At 37.0% G+C, this 19,694-nt stretch overlaps 1 protein-coding gene across 1 annotated transcript in view; it reads right to left on the reverse strand.

The window, feature by feature from the left end:
* Positions 1–527: 527 nt before the first annotated feature.
* The window catches only part of RNF217 (ring finger protein 217), a 63,622-nt gene continuing 44,455 nt past the window's right edge, over positions 528–19,694 (reverse strand). The window contains exons 4-6 of the mRNA XM_074537865.1: positions 17,728–17,929; positions 11,360–11,431; positions 528–9,271 (exon numbers count right to left, since the gene is read on the reverse strand). Coding sequence (XP_074393966.1) covers positions 9,198–9,271; positions 11,360–11,431; positions 17,728–17,929 — 348 coding nt within the window. The 3' untranslated portion in view covers positions 528–9,197. The remainder of the gene's footprint in view (positions 9,272–11,359; positions 11,432–17,727; positions 17,930–19,694) is intronic.

The raw sequence follows: 19,694 nt of genomic DNA on the forward strand, positions 1-19,694 counted from the left end.
TGGGGAAGCACTTTTTCAGTCTGTTGCTAACAGGGGCTTGGGATGTCAGTGTAAGTGAAAGGAATGCCTTTAAAGGAAATAAAGTACCGTAAGTTTTGTCTTACGAAATTCAGTCTCATATGAACACCAAATTCATCGCAGAGTCTTTTAAAAATTAAACTGCCTACCGTGATTGTATTTAGCAAAGTGAAGCAATACAGAGACATATCTACTACTGAATACTAGTGAGGTAACATTTTGAAAATAAAACTGTTAAAAAATTCACTTACTTTCGAAAGGTCCTGTCCAGCAGGACAAACATTGGCAGAATATCTTCCCTTGTATCCATGCATGTACATGTGCATATACAACCTGTGTCTACTATAGCTTTTTAAAGAACAAGATTTTAGTTATACATTCATCAGGACAAGTTTACAGATCAGACATTACTATGGTAGATTCAACAAAAGACTTCAATGAACCATCTTTCTTGACCTCCTAAATGAAAAGGCACTCTGAAGAGGGTAGCAAGAAATAATCCTTACAAAACATTGACATGAACTGAAGCAGCCACATAGGTAGCACACTCAACAGTGATCATTGGTATACATTTAAAATACCAACTTGAAGATGAATTATTTGTAAAATATTGCCCAAGACTACTGAATATTTTATCAAGTTATTACAGCATGAAGACCATTGTTGCAATACTTGGCAACAGAAAACAGTTTTGGCTAAATGCAAGACAAAGACAATGGGGAAATCGTATAAGCATTTTGGTTGTGTGAATGCTGGTTCTAGGAGAGAAAAAAAATCATATAAGGAAATAACTAGTAAAAATAAACAAACTCATAAGGTTGAAGGAGTATTTTGACATATGGCATCTTCTATTTAATAGATTATAGAAGAATCAAATTTTAAAATTCTGAGCTAATGCTGAAATAGAAGTCATTAAGATATGTAATAATTCACTTATAATTTTATTGCAGTATGGCTCTAAATCAAATTCCTTATCACCAAAACCTTTAGATATGCAAGGTGAATCCTGACTAAACAGTCACAGTAGTGTTCACAGTATGTCACAGCTATATGACCAATTAATAAGTCCAGGGTGGAAAAAAAAGCCCCTCCTACAGTTCTGAAAAACTCAAGAGTTTCAGGAAAAGAAAAGGTTCAAAGGAATACTCATCTTAATTTCTCCTGCTTTTTTTCACAAATTCTCAGTGGAGGAAATTGAACATATTAAAACCATCTTGTGATCATGAATCTATAAAAAATAAGACCTTCTAAGCTTAATTTTTCTTCTTACCCCCCATTAACTCAATCTCCTCCTGATAATTACCTTTTATACTTCAATTTTTTTGGCAGATAACTGCTTCCATAAGCTCATGAAATTCAAGGTAGTTTTAGAAAAGTAGCTTATTCCTGACCTCAGTAACAAATGGACAACAGTGGCATCAATGTTAGCAAGAACAAACAGGTCCTTTAGTAAGTTTAGAACCTAAAGGGTACAATTCCACTGTCTTCTAGAAAATGAAACAAGAAGAAATAAACCCCACAACACCCATTTTGAAGCTATCAGAAGATGGCAAAATGAGTAATACTTTTCCAGATCACACCTCCCACCCTGCAGTGAAGGGCTGGGCAGAGCTCCCAGAGCTGCACCACCATCTTGATCGATGGTTTTGTCCACCTAGATTCCCTCTCCACAGGAGTTACCAACTTGTATTAACAGGACAGCTCCAGCTGGAGAACACTGAAATGCTCTCAACCCGCTTTAAGTCCTAGCCTAGCTGCAGTGCACCTCCATGTGCCTTGGTGCTTCCACCTCCAACAATTAGGGTGAACAAGGCACCAGTGAGCCTGTGAGCTGGCAGGCGCAGCCACAACAGGCTGTGCTCAATTCTCCTCTCCAACAGGCTGCATCTCTTTCAGAGGTTGAAAACTCAGGGCTTCTTATGTTGGAGGAGCCAGGCTTACTCTTAACAATTTAAGATGCATTTCTGCAGAAGTCTGAAGGAAGATGGGAGGGATGGGGGCAAAGAGCAAGTTAAAAAAAACCACAGAAATGAGATCATCGGAATCAACATAAGCATGCCAGATTACTTTTATGATAGGCTAACTTCTTCCCTAATATAACATTTGTCAACTTTCTCAGCAAACCAAACGCATTACTTTGGGTTAATGTAACTGTAGGAGTCCACAGAACAGGAATTCCCACATTGCTCTGCTGAGGGGCATGAACACCTTTCATTTGTTTCACGCAATAAGGCACTTACACATTTAAAATCCCTCATTATACAAAACAATAAATACTGGAATTCAAGCATTGCTTTCATGGGCATTGCCTTACTCCAGTTTTTACAAGTTCTTAGTCATCCCATAAATATACTACAAAAAGTTCCCATCACTGATACATCTAGCTTGTATGCTGCCCAAATGCAGAACTAGAAATTGCTTTCTTAATGAATCCACAGTGTTTGGCCAGCACCCTAGTTGTGCCAGAAGCCTGTACACTAAAAACGGTGTGTTCCATTATCTCACTACCCTCACTCCTTGCCATTCAAATTAAACCTATTTTAAAGGGAATCCTTCACGCTAAAATACACAAAACAAGAGATGGGGGCAAGGGAAGACTTCTCATTGAACTGTCATGGAATTAAATTCAGCTTGTACTCCTCAGAGGTATTTTTTTCATTTTTTCAACACTATTGTCATCTCTACCATAGCGACAAGAATTAACAAATACCCCAAAATGTTATTTTGTACTCATATGGTTAGTTATGTAACAAAGATGACTATGCTGTTTAAGGAACTTCTAAAAAATTCAAAATTAAAAGCCTGAAGAAAAACGGATTTCAGCATCTTGCTTTTAAGTAATGTAAATACAACAAAATTAATATTTTGCTTATATCTCAGCAAAGCATTAATGCAGCAACTTCTTATGAGATCACATTTTACAGGTGCAATTTGATCATCAGCCATTTTCATGAGTCAGCTTCAAATGATGAGATTTAGAATGAGAAGGAGTGCATAGAAACAAAGTGTGTAAGAATGGAAACATGGTAAACAATTTATTATGAGATGGTAAATGGTGAAATGTAAATCTATCCCTGTCCTTGCAATTTCAGGACACAAATCAGCAGGATGCAAATTGATATGAAAAACTATTAAGAGTGCATTTTTTATGCAAAAACATAGTCCATGACTAGAGACTGAAGCCATCTGCTCACCTAGAGCTGGCATAAGGCATGAAGATGTTTTCTGACTGCATCATTGTTTTACAGGACTAGTTCAAAATACCTGAACAGCTTCTCTGAATTCTGTAAATATATTTCCTTCTAAAAATGAGGTAAATGTGGCATTGTGTTAGTAACATCATGCTCTGTGACAGTAAGTTAAAAATTTCAAAAACACTGTTTTCAGTCTGATAAATTTTCAACAAGGTGAACACTGAAAGGGGTTGGCATGCAATTGTGTTTAAGGTATGTGCAAAGTTCACATTAATGCTAAACAAATATTTTTACACAATAGGCTTCTCTTCTGCCTTTAATCTATCCAAACACTTCAGATTAATTTTTCATGTTTTGATAAGCCAAATAAGCACCAAAAAAGGCTTTCTTTTGCACAATATACGTATTTTAATAAATGCATCACTGTTATAACTATTGTGTTATACCGACAGATTTATAAATTAACAGCTGGAATTATGTTTCAAAATGTATGTATTTATTTCTTGCTATGGAGTAATTAAAACTTATTACACATTTTTACCTGTGAAATCAGAGCATGCACTCTAAGATCAGTTTTCATTTCCCAACCTTATGGCATTTCACTATTAGGCCAAGAGAAGAGAAGCATCAATGATTAATTGTCTAATATGTGCAGCTTGTTCCTTACTGCAGAGAGAACATACGGCTCCTGAACTCTTATGCACAGAAAGGTAAGGAAGAATTAGCAAGGAAGCTTCAGTCTGCAAGCAACTACATTTGTTAGTTTTATTACAAATATGTTTTGGAGTATTAAGTACTCAAGCTGTAACAACAGTGAGAACACTGTCTTTCAATTGAATCAAGGCTCAGCTTGTTTTTCATGTAACAGTAGCAAGATAAACTACCAAACAGATCAGCAACATAACTTTTCAGATGTTGTGCACCCTCAAGTTTGTGTGTTAAGTCCTAAAAATACTGAACAGCTGCAATTCCATCTCTTACAGTGTGCTGCTATTTGTTACATTGAAGAAAGCAGAATTTGAAGAAATGTTACTTAACACTGTCTTTGGGTACTATTTCTAACGTCTTTAGTGATTCAAAGCACTAAAATTTCTTTATTCTATTAAATAATAAAGAAATAAATTAAATTCCTCTCCTGACAATCTGCTCTAATGAGAATGTTGTTTGGAAATTCTTCCCAACTCCTTCCCTCTCCTGTGCTTACTCAACACACTGGCATCATTCTGCAATGAGAGGAGTGGCTCCATAGTAGTTAACACTTCTTAAGAAGTGAACCAGGTTTTCCATGGCTACTAACATGCTTCTAGATGTTTTTATAAAAGTATTTGTGACCAAATTCCACACTGGCACAAAAATAGTTTTCTCTGGTTTAATGGGGCTGTGACTGATGTCAGGAATGAAGCTGACTCATTGCAACTATAAGGCATAAAAATGAAAAGAAAGTAAGAAATTATCTAATAGTCTCCTTATGTAGGATTCTTTTCATCAGCAGAGATCTAATATAGATTATAACAGTAACAGCAATCTGTGGTTCTTACCCACAACTTGAACCTGCACAATTAGCATACCAAAAATTACGATGTAAGGTTTGCTCGAGAAACAAAATAACATAACTGAATTTAAAAAATCCCAAAAAACTAACAATCCAACCAATAATTTGCAAGGCAATCTGTTTGGCCACTGAATATTAAACAGTTTCTCAAACCTAACTGGCATAAGAAACCATTCCATCACTGGTGAATTTATATCCTCTGGGAGAATTACTGCCCCACCTACACACCATTTAACATCACACAAACTGTGACAGTCTTTGGAAGAGCAAAACGCCTCTTGGCTAAAAAGAATACCTGACAGTGATCCAAAATGCCTTCTAGTTAAAATTGGCAGTAGTCCCTGCAAATTAATATTTTTAATAAAGTAAAACTTTTGTAATGAATAAATAAGTGTAAATTACAAAAACCCTTAACACACCAGGAAGAATTACCAAGTCAGCATTAGGAGCATCAAAACCAAACACAAAATCTTCCCTTATGCATATGCACTGCCTCAAAGGAAGATAATAGATCACTCAAAGTGCACTGTACTTTAATGACACTGAACAGGTAGGAATATGCTGTTTATTATGGAGGTGGTGAGAAATGAAGACTCACTGACTTTTTTGTACAGAACTAAGCCTGATGGGTCAGCTCAGCACAAAGCTACTCAGAATTGTTTTTCTGCTTCTTGCCTGTATTCCTACTCAGCTTATTACTCTCATTGGCTAATAGGAAAGGAAAAGCACACTTTTTTTTCTAGTCACAAGCTCCTGTGTAAAGTCTCTACGTATACCTAACTATGCTCTGAGATGCCGTGGGACTTGACCCCACTACTGAAATTCAACGAAATTCTGCATAGTGGAGAAAGGGAGAGCAGCTCCTGGGAGAGGTGGCCAGCCAGCCCTGCCAGCAGGAGCAGGATGGGGAACACCCAGCCATGGCACAGGATGGGGAGAGCCCCGGCTCTGACTGCGCACCCGCATGCAGAACTGAGTGCACAGGCAAAGGCAGCCCCAGCAAGCTTGGAACAGAAGGCTAGTGTAGAATGGATTTAAGCATTTCCTAGTCTGAACATAGGCACTGATGAGCAACAAAGATAAATAATCTTAAATATGAACTGTAGCCAAAGCAAACACAATGACCATGATGATCAGCATACAGTAGTGTGGGATCTGCCTCAGCAGGATAATATAGCTGCCTGATGAAGTTTTCTGCTAATAAACATGAAGCAGAACAGGCCAATGGTTTCTCTAGAGTAGTTACAAAAAACCAATACACTTACATAATTTCCTTATAAAGTTCATTCAGTTTCTTTCAAAAGAATAAATTAATGTTTTTAAAACAAATGACATGGCTTCGATGCATACAAGGTTTGCTGTGATGAGTTGCTTAAAAGCTAATGTTTAACCAAATCAAGCTTTGTACTGAGCTACTTCTCATGCTTTAGTAGGTTATATTATATAACATTGATAAAAATTGTATTTATGTACTTTTCAAGTGCGAGTATTTTTATACAGATGGAAGAAGACTTCCATACACCTATTCTTCCAGGTTCTTGAACATTTATCCTGTTCTACAAAACAAATTATCTTAATTCCTTGCAACTGCAAAATTATTAACTGCAAAAATTATTGCAATTCCTTTTTTTTCTTTGCAGGAAAAGCACAATCAGACTCACTCATCTTTACAAGGTCAAAGATGTCTCTTTCTGCTCTGTATAGAAAATTAAGAACCATTTCCCTTTGATTTATTCTGTTCTGATAAAATCAAAATGGCCTAGATGAAATGATAATATAGGACCTGAGTTTTATGTTCCTTTTCTCCATCCACATGGACATACTTTCTGAATAGAAGTAAGTGCAGATCTATTATCTTCCCTTTTATGTTCTTTATTCTCTTAGTTTCAGATCTTACTGAACTCTAGTTAAAAACTGAAAAAGGCAAACATGGCAGAGTGAAAACAGCTACAAAGACTGTAAGAATATCTCTCACATTTACACAGAAACAGGAAAAGAAAGGAAATTAATCCACTGTGTAGTTAAGTACAGATAATCTTAAGTACTAAAATATTCTCAAGTGGAATAGTTTGACACCAAGTTATAGACTGCATTGCAAACCCAAATCTATCTATATATATCTCACTCTCTGAGGTCTGAAGGTTTTTCTAAATAATACAAAAATATCTTCATTATTTGACATTTAAAGAGAGGAATAAAAATCCCTGAGTAAGCCAAAGACAACTGATATGTATAGCCTCAGAAAACACACTCAAAACCAAGACCAATTTTAAGGCAGCTTCCAGCTTCAGACAGAACACAAATAGAAAACTGATGTGTCTCAGAAGAAAGTCTAAATAACAGGTGAATTTGCATCGATAATAGGCTTTGAATTTTATTTCTAAACATCACTGCTTCCCTTCTTAATTTGCAAATCTTTGAAAGGTACTATTTCTACTGTTAGGATAACAGGGTAAACATGCCCTTAAATTCAAATGGAAATTATTAAATAGGTATTCACTACTATGGTGTGCTTAAAGAAAAAAAAAAAAAACACACAAGAAAACAAAACTAGAAGCTGACAGAAAACAAGCATACTAGCCAACTATGGTAAACTGATATTTGTGTTTCCAGGTAAACAAAAGTTATCAGCTTCTTCCACTGAGGCATAAAAGTCAAAGTATCTTGTAACAGTATTATGTTGGTGGGGCAGAACACCATTTGCTTAAAAATTACAACTGGATTCAGATTTAACAACCATTTTCAAAGAAAGTGGTACAGAGTATATCCTCTTAAATGATATCTTTTTGCAAGCCTAAATTTTGAAGTCAGTAGACTCTTAAGGACATTTCCCATCTTCCTGCTTCCCCTTTCCCCATATATACACAAACAAAGATATATAAATGTGTATATCTTCAGACACACAAACTGAAAAGAAGTACCTTCACAGTACAAATCCAATCTTCTTTTCTTTAAGAGTAGCTTGTATTTTTACAGTATGAAGAAGATATTTTTTTATTCAGTTCCTTTCTTTATTGTTTCAATGTTCTGTCTGAACAAATTTATTCTAGCTTTTAAAGTTATATTTGTATGATAGATTTGGATCAAAATTAAAAGTGTAAAGATTCTCCATAATTGATTCCTTATGCTGAATTAAGGATCACTTTTGTTGTGATGCACTGAGAAAGTGGTTTGGTAGCAAACAGTAGAACTTAAGGAAAAAAGAGCAAAGATAGCTGTTCTCTTCAGAACTGTCATGTGCCAGGAAGAGAAACACTGGAAGCAGAAAGTAAGAATCAAGTGGTCTCCTAAGAATTTATGATCGCTTCCCTTACCCTGGATTCACAGATTTTCCTCCTAAGACATCAGCGGATACTCCAAGACTTATGTAGTAGTAGCAGCCTACTCAAGGGAACAAACAAACAAAATGTGCTATTTAGGCTATAAAATTTCATCAAGTCAATCCTCACATAGGTAGTGTCTAGCATGTATATCATATTCCAAGTCAGAATAAAAAGAGCAGGTCTCCAGCTTCCCTGAAGACACATTTCAGGGATATCCTGGGACAGATTAGGCCACTGACACATCTTATTATCTAAACCCTTCAGATTTTTTCTGCACTGTGAGAATTTAAAAATTAAGTCCTGTTGTAAGAAATCTTGTCACACCCTCTGCCATTAATATTAACAGACTGTCATAAATAAATTACTGAAGTGAAACCAATCACCAGACTCTTAAGCATCACGGCGCTCCAGTACCAGGGGTGTTTCCCTCTGAGGCACTGCAGTTTGGCGGGGGCAATGCGCGCTCCACTGGCAGGAGCAGGGCTCAGAAGACAACCAGCTGTCGTGCTCTGGCATGTGATGGAGTTTTGGTATGCTCAACAGAATGCTGTGTGATGGAAGTTATTTACAGAAGAAGTTTTTAATACCAAAAGTAGTATGCTCAGTACACAGTAAGAGTCCAAACACTTCTAAGCATTTCCACCTTAAAGGCCGACACTGAAGTTAAATGAGCACATGTTAGCAGTTAAATGCTTTCTTCACAGGCCAAATCGGTAGTAGAGTTGTGGCTACAATACAGACTTGGATTGTCTGGTTCAGAAACTTAGACTCAAAAAAACCCCTCCAAAGTAATAACTAAAAAAAAACAAAACAAAACAAAAAAAACCCAACCAAACAACAACAACAAAAAAAAAAAACCCACAAAAAACCCCAAACCAAAAAACATTTAAAAAGCAGCAGTCAGGGGGCCCATCTTGTTGAGAGTGCACCAGAGCAAAGAGGCTTTCTGGTCTGCAGTAGTGTTTTCAGCTGAGGGAAGATGGCAGGAGAGCCCCCATCCTTCTTCCAGGGCGGTGGCTTTGATGCTGTAACCAGCACTGTATTGCTCTGTTGCACAAAACTCGGATAGCCCTTGCAGGACCAGCTCAGTTCAGGCAGTAACGTCCGTCCTCACCAGGGCATACCTGTCCGTGACCTTTTCCTCTGCTTTTTACAAAGGCAATAGATAGGAAACACAAATAAACCTGCCAAAAGAAGGAAACATGAAAAAAACACATAAGTAACTGCAATCCTTCGTGCATGTTCTATGTTCTTTAGGTATATGTATTCAGATGGAGCTTTTCATGTCTCAGGAGAATTCAGACCAGGCATTTGGACAAGCAGAAAAAAACACTAGCCTGCAACAACCACTGTCTTTGATAATGAGTTAAGCTACACTTAACTCTTTTCCGTTACGACAAATTCCTGCTAACCCTGCACTCACCTCTGACAAATTAACTTGTGAATCATGCTGTCTGGTATATGGTACAATCAAAACTTTTAAAAGCAGTCTGGAAATTCTTAGATCTAAATTCAAAGCTAGTTTTCAATTAGATTCACATACAATAGAGACAGCACATTATAGTTTTACTTTTTATTTATTTTTACAAGCGTCCTCATCTATTGTGAACTAATACCAAATGTTTATCTTTAATAATATCAAGTGTTTATGCTTGCCTGGACAGGGAACTATTTATTTTTAAGTCTTTTGAGAGAAAGAAAGCTGTAAAAACAAAAAAAAACCCCACACATCACAATCATTCAGGTGAAAAATTTTTCAAATAGTCTGTACTCTTTCAAACCAAAATGAGAAGGATCTTCCTCTTTCTCTTGCTACCAGCTGACTGAAATGGCCAAAGATTTTCTTTTCAAACACCACTACAGTAACAACACAGAACAAAAGACTACTACAATCACAGGGCTGTTGCTTTGCTCAATAGCCTTGTAAATGGTGCAGTATGATTTTCAGCTATGCAACTGAAATTATTCTAATAGTGGTTGGCAGCAAATATTGCTCTAATTACCTCAAAACCAGAACTTTTCTATAAATAGTCAATGTTTCTGGAACTGCTCATACTGCTGGCCTTCATCCTATCTTATCCAGCCAAGTCTAGCATGAGACTTCAATGGCATTCTGATTATTATTGCAAATATTGTTACTATATTACTGCAAAACCCTCTTGATTTTTAGTATATAAAAAAGTGGATTTTTTTCCCTCACCATACATTATACCAGATTGCAGACCAAAATAAGATTTACTGGCACTAAGAAGCCTTTATTGTTTAAAATTTTGGCATAAAAATGCTATTGAATAGAATAAATATTTAAGATAAGCACTGCTCACTCTCTTCAGTGAAGATGGTTGGTCTAAATACAGAAATTACAGCAATAGTCCTTATTTGGCCAGATGTAGTCTAGAAAAGCTGTAATAGTATTTTGGTTATAGGTTGACTGGTTACTTCCAACCTTATTAATACAGCTATCCTGGTGTATTTTGGCTTTATTATATCAAAATAAAGGAGACACACCCCAATATACCTCAGGGCTGGGCATGCACTGCAAATTCCCAGTGGAAAAAGCAGTTTGATGAAAAGCTGTGAAGCAGCATGATCCTGCAATGACATATTGCTGCCAATATAAAGAGTGGATATGCACTCACATGAGCAAAATGATACCTTGTTGTCACAGCTAATCTCTTTTCTGTGGGAAAACTCAGGCAAAGAGCAGCTTTGCTAAAATATCTGTCCACATTAATGCAACCACATTTACAGAGCTTTGATACTGTAATCCAGTGAATTCAGAGTACCAGTTTTTGTGATGGAATACAATTTGGCAGTGTTCTCACTGGATCATGTTTTGAGACTGACTCATCCCAATTTGCTGCTTTGTTCCTGTTGCATCTTCAAGCTGATGAGTTCTTGGGACTAAGCCTTGGTTCCCTAAAAATATTGTCATACACATGACTAAGATTTGAAATAGTGATTCAATGGAGTGATTATAAGGCTGGGTCCAAGTCAGTCAGCCCCCAGGATTATATTTAAATTACTCTGAACTTTCTGCTAGTTTATCTAGAGCAGTTAAAGATGTTTATTTGGAAAATTAAATAAATGGGAACAAAAATAAAGCTAGTAAGCATAAATTTAAAAACATCATTTTTTTAGAAATAAGTAATGTGCTTAATACTAAAACAGCATCTGTGAAATCTGTACTTTGTCTCCATATTTTTGAGATGTCATATAGAGAAAGTCACTGCATAATCAGGATTAGTTTCATTCACATATGTAACTCTTACCTATTACAACAGCTACGGCTCCCAGTGCCAGTCCCAGAACCAATATTAGGGGTGTAATGAGTAGTTTTCCAGCTGAAATGCAAAATTCATTAAACAGTTCAAAGAAGGTTTTACTTTTTCCTTTCCAACAATTCATAAATATTTCAATATCAGAAAATGTTTTAAGCTATTATTTTAAAATTAATATTCTTTACCTCTAAAAATAGGATTCCTATTTGTAATTTCATCCTAGAAATTCAGCCAGGAACTATCACCACACAGTCAGTTCCCTATACACATTTCTCTCTGCCCTCTTCACCCACCCCAACTCTCTGAGCACAGCTTATTTCATACCATAACAGCTTGCATTTATTTCTGTTTCCATTCTGAAGTCCCTCAAGCATCGACAGGAACGTGATAGCTATAAAGCTACTATAATTTGGCTTCTCTGGAATCCTACTGCATAGCAACCAGCCTGGAGAGATGCCAAACAAACTAGCATCTTGGAAAGTTTAGGTTAGCTCAAGGTGATGAGACCATCACCTTTAAATACATTTCTGCTCTCTTTAAAAGGTTACAGTGAAGTGCTCATGTACAGCTGTGATTTAGGTCTAAGTCAACCACAGCCAAGTCTATTTTGGATCTACATTTATAAGGATATGTTGTGGCTCTCACATGAGTAGGGCAGTGATGTTGAGCAGCATACTTGCTAGAGCATAAAACCACGAACAAATAAAGCGTGTTCACATTCTTTACTTTCTGATGAGTTCATGATTTGTAGAAGTTCACACAGTGAAGGCAGGTCTTGCTGAAAATGTGAATTTGAAACCCAAGCTATCTTCCTTGCACTGCATGCTTTCAATGGAAGAATCTCCCTGGCTCTGCTGGCTCAGCAGCTGGGTCAAAGACATCCCTTAACTGAGCTGTCTGAAAATGCAGGAGGGCAGGCATTTTTACTGATACACCAGCAGTCTGAGCAGGGACTTGAAATTCTGCAATTCTCCAAGTTAGGTATGTGTTTGAAAGGTCACCTTTAGAATGGGAGAAAAATTGAGTTTCTTACCTCTTTCTTCCCTCCCTCAAGTCACTCATATCAGATTTCAGTAAATGGATTACTACATTTAATAATTATGTAAACCTTTCCATAACCTGAGACACTAATTTGAGCAGTCTGAAGGAAAAATGAGATATTTTGGAAATATTTACAGCAGTTAAATGAACTGGTCCTTTTCTTGCTCTGTTTTGATAGCTTTTAAATTTCATGGGAGTACAGTGGGTGGGAAACATTAATTCCAGAAGAAAAAAAATTGGCAAATATTTGTATTACTCTAGTTGCTAGGCATCCTAATGGCATACCTTCCTGGGATTCCACTGAGCTGTGCTCTATACACAAAGAACTTGTCAAGTACATTATTCAAGTGTAGACAGAAGAATGAATGTAAAGTGATAAAAAACCTCAAGAAAGGTCCAAAAGAAATGAAATGCATTTATAAACATCAGTCTTCAACAATTTCAAGTTAGGCTTGTAAAAGATTAGAGGCTTACGATACAAACTCCTTACTTCATTAATAGCCGTGTAATTATAATGCTAGAAAATTATGATGTTTGGTATCAAAATTATTAAAAATTATTAAAAACTTAAATCACTGAGCTGGTGACTAAGTATACAGAAACAGAGTCTATGAGAAGGGCTAAGCTAGCCTTCAATTGGAAAACTTCTTTTCAGACACAAAGAACAGTCCCTGAGCTAATTCAAGAACTTGTTCACTTATATTTGACAAACTCAGAGCTGAAATAAAGCATGAGTAGTGTCTTTCCTTCTGCCCGGGAATATGAAGTTATGAGTACTGAGTAGTTATTTTTTAAAATTTACCTTATAGAATAAAATTACTTCATCATCATGAGACTGTATCTTCTTTTGGTTAGCAATGCATTATTTCTAAAGACCAAATTTCAAAACAAATATTTTTCTACTTATACATCTGTCACATTCAAATCCTTAATATTTCTCTACCTTTGTAAACTAAAACTAACAAACAACACAAGGTGAACAAGGCTTGCAAATGCTGCCACCAGGAAGAGTACAAACAGCAGTGGGTATGTACTATTTGCTCCAATGGCTTCTATTTGCATATATGAAACAATTAAAAAATGCTCAGTTTTACATGTCAGAATTGAAAACTACGTTATATATCCAATTCCAGCTTGATAGACATCGTTTGTCATAGTGCAAAAGATTAAGAGGGAATCATGACACAGCAAGAAATGTCACTGAGACTAAGGCTGTTTGCTGCAGGCACTAAACTGTCCTGTGTCTGTTAGCTCAGAGACTGAGAGCACAGAGAGAAAATGTAATGCCTGTCTCAGAGCTGAATAAAATCTTGGGTCATTAGCCCATGTGGTCATCTCAGCAGCAGGCTATGACAGCCAGTTTGCTGTTGTCCGAAGTTAGTTTTTAAGGGTAACTTCACAAAAAGCAATCGAAACAGAACTTTCTTACAATTGCACTCAAATTAATTGTAAACAATTTCTCTATTGGGTGGCCCAGCATGAAGATGAAGACATTTGTGGTAATACAACAACTGTATTTGCAGGTGTCTCAGAAGGGTTGCCTTATTTGTGATACAGAGAACCACAACCTTCTGCAAAATAACAAAGTATTTCAGGAAACATGAGGGAATACTTTTCCCTTGCGCAACTTTGGGTTTAGTTACAGGTTTTAGGGTAATATATCCACTGTACTGTCACAGGACAGTTTCTCTAAAAACCATGCTGGCTAAAGAAGGGAAAGAAATGTCAGAGATCAATTCTGAGGTTTTCTTCTCCCTGTGATTACTATCACCTTTACATAACAGCTGGTTGATGATGAAAATTATGTTTAAAATTATGCTGCCATGAATTCTTTTCCCTTATTTTTACTGCAGAGCAGTTTGTGACTGTGCACACTTGCTCCTCAATAGAAATCATGCCAGCCTGCCTTGTGGTGATCTTTCCACACACTCCACCTAGCCAGGTTTTAGAAACAACCCCAAAACCTTCGCTCCACATGGCTACAAAATCACATTTAAAGTATTTCGTCTCCATAGCAATAAAGTAAAAAGTCATACAAAACCCCCACATATCTAGCAACACCTCACCAGCCTCCCAATAGCCAAGATAACATTCCTTTAGTTTCCACTACTTAGCTAACTAGCAGAGGCATTTTTCTACAGGAAATCCAACCTCTGTTTCTCAGTACATGTTACTAAAATGTAGAGTCTATGCTTTTAATGACATCTCTGCTACCATATCTTCTTCTGCTGACTTTCAGAACAGAACTAAAACCCAGGCTTGTGCAGTAACACCTCCCAATGATAATGCTCCTTTTTTTGCCTGATAAAGTACTTACATATTTATATTTTCAGTTCTAGCTACTGGGACCTCCCAGAGCCTGAGAGTGATCTCTAACTGGAATTCAACATTTTTGGGTTTTAAATTTGATCTTAAGTGATTAGGACTAGTAAGCTTCAGCTCAACACATAAAACACAAACAAAACTAAAAAATAAATCCAATATCATGACAAAGTAGAATCTGATGTGAGGTCCATGAAAGAATGATATGAAAAGGCCTGCAAGCTATTATTATTTACTCAATTTCATGATAACAAAACTAGCCAATGAAATTATCAGGAATCAATGAAAAAACCTCAGGACTTTCTCCACCTGACACAATGTGAAATCCTAGAGGCTCTACCAGAAATGTTGTAGAAGGCAAAATTTAAGAACTGTTAAAACTAGCGAAGGATCCTTCCACCCACTGAGGGTTACAAAGCAAAAGTTCAGATACAAACCTTAACTAAGAAAGCATCTAAAGCAATGATTACTGGAAACAAACAGGGAGTGAGATCTTATTTCTAATTGACCACTGCTGAGGACAGACTCATTAGGCAGGCCTCTATACAAGCCCAATTAACAGCCACAGATCGATTCTGTTGAATTCTGCTTTACAAAGAGGGATGATCCTAGCAAATTTCCAGCATTGAAAATGGCACAATCCACAAACTGTATGTCAGTTTGGTATTGCACCGTCTTCAAAAGGTCAGGAGGTACAATCTTACCAATATAACACATTTTTAAAAATCAATGTGAAAACCCACACATACACTGGTGTGGAAAAGAGTACAAAAACCTAGACTGGCTCACACATACAAGTCACAGCCAAAATCTACTGCAATGGAGAAGAGCTGTGAGCTCAATTTCTGAATTCAAATCAGATGCAAATTTCTGAAGATTTTTTTTTTATTTTCATGTATGAGTTCTGTTGGGTCTCTGGAGTATTTTGGTAGTTATTCATAGAGTGTACCAGGATTAATATTCAAATCTAGAGCTGTAGAAATGACAGAGATTTAAGGTCATAAGTACCAATGAAGAATTTGCTGAATTCTTGTCAGCTTGAGTGTAAAGAAGCTATTGTAAAAATGTAGGCACTTGCTACCATGTGCTGACAGATTCAGGTACCTTTGTTCAGATGATGACCATTCTTCTGAGAAATCACATCATATGACAGAAGGAGTTTTGGAGAGAAATTTTTAACAGAAAACCCTATGAGAAATGTAATCTGAGGCTTTGAGCTTTGCTAATCTTTCTTGGTTTATTATTTAATGCAAACCACAAGTACACTGGCAAATAGGAGATGAAAATAAAAGTATCTTATACTTATCTGTGTGATCCTGTAAATATGAGCATACACATATTTACCATGGAGCTTTAATATCCAAGACCAGGCTGAATAGGGCTCTGAGCAACCTGATATAGTTGAAGATGCCCCTGCTCATTGCAGGTGGCCTTTAAAGGTCCCTCTCAGCCCAAACTAATCTATAATTCTAATAAGATTACCCACAATTCTGCATGTGAGCAGCACTGATTTGGTAATGTCTCTGAGTACAATCTATTGCTACAGCAGACTAATTATAGCAAAATAACAAGATCTATTTAAAAAAAGCTTAAATTGTTTTCCATTGTGGCTATTACTGAAAGCTGCTCTGAAATCCTACTGAGTGCTTTGAAACAGTTCTCCAAGTTTAAGCCTAAATTTTTAATGAACAAAATATTCATGTGCCCTAATGCCAGCACTGTCTTTCACGTAGACTAGATCTTCTGGTGTGTTGCAATTCATCTCTACAAAATGTTTCAGAGTAGGCACCTCCAATCATCTTCAATTTTTATCTCCTTTCTAGTTATTTCTATATTTTTAAATCACTTCTCTCAAAGTTTGTTACCAAAGCCTTGCAAGCTCCTAAGGTCAAACTAATGGGCTTGGATGCCATATTGCCACTTTTGAAAAACAAACATTCCAGGTTTGTAAATCCCTCACAATGCAGAGCAGCAAGACTGGCGTTTTCATTACCAGGTCTATGAGTTTGTGTCAATTCTTATGTTGCTCTGAAAACCACCTAGTTTTCTTACTGGAATATGTCTGGCTCAGAAGTAATGCTTTCACCTCAAGTTTGCTTTTCCCCACCTGTTCTGTGTCTTGCCTTTACCTCTACAATCAAGCTCAAAGCATTTCCTCATTCTAGGTGAACTACAAATCATCTCCAAATTTTAAGCATTAATTCAAAGTATGGAAAGTTCTATTTTCCTTGACAGTACCCTGTTTTTGGCAGTTAATACATCTATTTCTTGTAACATTATAGGTCGCCTTACATGCTGTAAACTCACTACAATGACTGAGCTTCACATATATAAAAGACAACACATATGAGTCTACTTTATTATCTTGTGCTTCTAAAGGTTGAAACATATCTATCTGGCTCAAAAGCATATTATGAGTGCCTTTTGGTTTAATAAAAAGACATTTTCAGCCTCATACTTTTGTGAGCAAAATTAATGTATTCAAGTTGTATTTGGTTTCAAGTTGATTTTATCTGAACTAAAGCTAACAGTTAAAACAGCGTCCTCCTATTCATATGGGAAAACCCTGAGTTTTGCTACTAAGATCAGATTCAAATCCAAAGAGCACTTCATTCAAACAGACTTACCAAGGTTAATTTAAATAAGCCATTTCTCCAATGAGAAATGACCCATTTCTCCAATATACTTTGAGACTAATGAACACAGCCAGAGACGTGCATATTGACAGCACTTTTACAGTTTGCTTATGTATTATAAAAAGCAATTAGAAAACAAGCTATCAGAAGAGGACACAATACTTAATCATACACAGTCCATCTAAAAAGGGCAGGTAAGTACCATACATTTAAATATAATTAATAAGCCACCTTTTCAATAACTGAACAGCAAGTTGTCCATCCAATCCTTTAAACCACTAGTTTTAATTTAACTCTAATTGCCCTATCCCCCCATCCCTTCACTGCGCAGCTCTCCACAAGGAGCACTAATGAACTCACCACAGACAGAGCCTCGCACTAATCTCCTCAGATGTGGTCTCTCGGGGAGGTAGCGGTATTTGCATCCAAAGATACTGAGGTTTGACGTGTGGTCTCCAAAGAAGCGCAGCTGGCGGTATCTCTCCCCACAACGGTAACAGAAATTAGTGTTACACTGTGAACAGGTCATGTGGTCACACCCTTCAGTTCTCTGGATGTGGATCTGGATGAGCAGAAGGAAAGAAGAAATATTATTTTTCCCCCCTTCCTAAGCACAGGAAAGCAGGTGCTTCATGTGGAAGCAAACAGGAGGAAGAGGAACCTGGGGCATTTCATGTGCCAGATGAAAAGAAGCTGCAAGCACCCCCCTGCAAAGTCAGTATTTGCATTAATTAATACTGCAGCTGGCTTAAGACAAGAATGGTTTTCTGAGGCACATTTCAGAGCATTAAATGTGAGTTCTATTGTTGCCAGATTCCCACTTCCTACGTAATCCTCCTTTTTATGTTTAAATGCTCTTCAGATCAGAGAATTCTTGCCCTTACTGAAAGTTTGGTTTTATTGCTGAAGTAGATATGTTAGCACCAAACTTTATTAAAAATAAAAGCAACACAGTGAATACAGTGATGAACTCTGTTTGACCCCTCCCCAGATAGGTTTCCCTCTTAGGCCACCTGTGGCTCCACTCCCTTTTCCATCACAAATTGATTTGGCATTTTGTAATAAACACCAGAAAGGCACTGCTGTTACAGTACATGATTTGAGAAGTATGGATGCCTTCTCCTTCTTAAAAAAACAAACAAAAAAAATTCCACAAACTATATGTGGAATAAAAACTTACGCCAAGCTTTAATAATATCCATAGCACAGCATGAAACAGGGCTGCCCTAGTTCTACAGCCATTTTCCTACTGATTGCCTGCTAAACAGCTCTACATCCTGCATTCCAAGACCACGTTCCACAGTGGAATTGTAGATAGCCTAACAATTGAGGCTGAAAGTGCTGCTCAGGGGTCATCTATTTTAACCCCCAGCTCCAAGCTGGGATATCTCCAGAGAGATCACATTGCTCCAGATCTCATCCCATTAGATTTAAAAAATTTCCAAGCATGGGTATGTCACAGCCTCTTTGAGCAATCTATATCATGCTTCACCATCCTCCCTGGAATACTTTTTTCCATTACATCCAATTTAATTTGACCTGTTGAAACTTGCAACAGACGCATCAATGCCTCCTGAAACCTCCTATACTTACCTTCGTGTATTTTTTTGCAGGGAAGTACAGGCAAAGACATGGTTTGACCACCCAGTGGCTCTGCAAGCACCAGAGACACTGAAAGCTCAGTGAGCTCCAGAGAGGCTCGTGACTCCTGGGGTATCCGACATTCTTGGGAGGGTCAATTTGTTCTTTGGTGCTGATCAGGGGTGATCTGGGCTCTCACCTTGCTCATCCAAATATCTACTGAAACTTACTTATACAAATAGAGTGCAAGTGATGCTTTCCACCTGCAACACTCATGGTAAAAGAGTCACAAGGGTAACAGTAGCTCCAGATACCCCTGCCAGCCTCCCTGTGCCACAGCAGTGATCTCAGGATTTGCTTTTCTATACTTTCAAATGCTGCTTTTATACAAAAGAAGGGAAAATGTTCACAAAAGAGAGAACTGAGCTATTAAAAAAATAAGTTTTCTAGTGAGCAAATATTCTAGTACACTTAAAATTTTTCAGACCAAGCAATCATCTCCCTTTACTCCAAGGAATTCTGCTGTATTACAGGTGTCTTGTTTTGAAGAAGCATCTGAAAAAACACCATTGCTGATGAGCTTTATAAGCCACTTGACTTCAAAACTTTCACAGTTAAGCACTGACAACAGACAAAGCAGAAAGAGAACTCTACCCAATACTGCATCAACTTAAGCATAACTTAAGAAGAGATACACTTTTTTTTTTCCTTAAAGGGACATTACATTGCCAGTTCAAATTCTTACT

The sequence above is a fragment of the Zonotrichia albicollis genome, chromosome 3, assembly GCF_047830755.1.
Source record: "Zonotrichia albicollis isolate bZonAlb1 chromosome 3, bZonAlb1.hap1, whole genome shotgun sequence".
Classification (NCBI taxonomy): domain Eukaryota; kingdom Metazoa; phylum Chordata; class Aves; order Passeriformes; family Passerellidae; genus Zonotrichia; species Zonotrichia albicollis.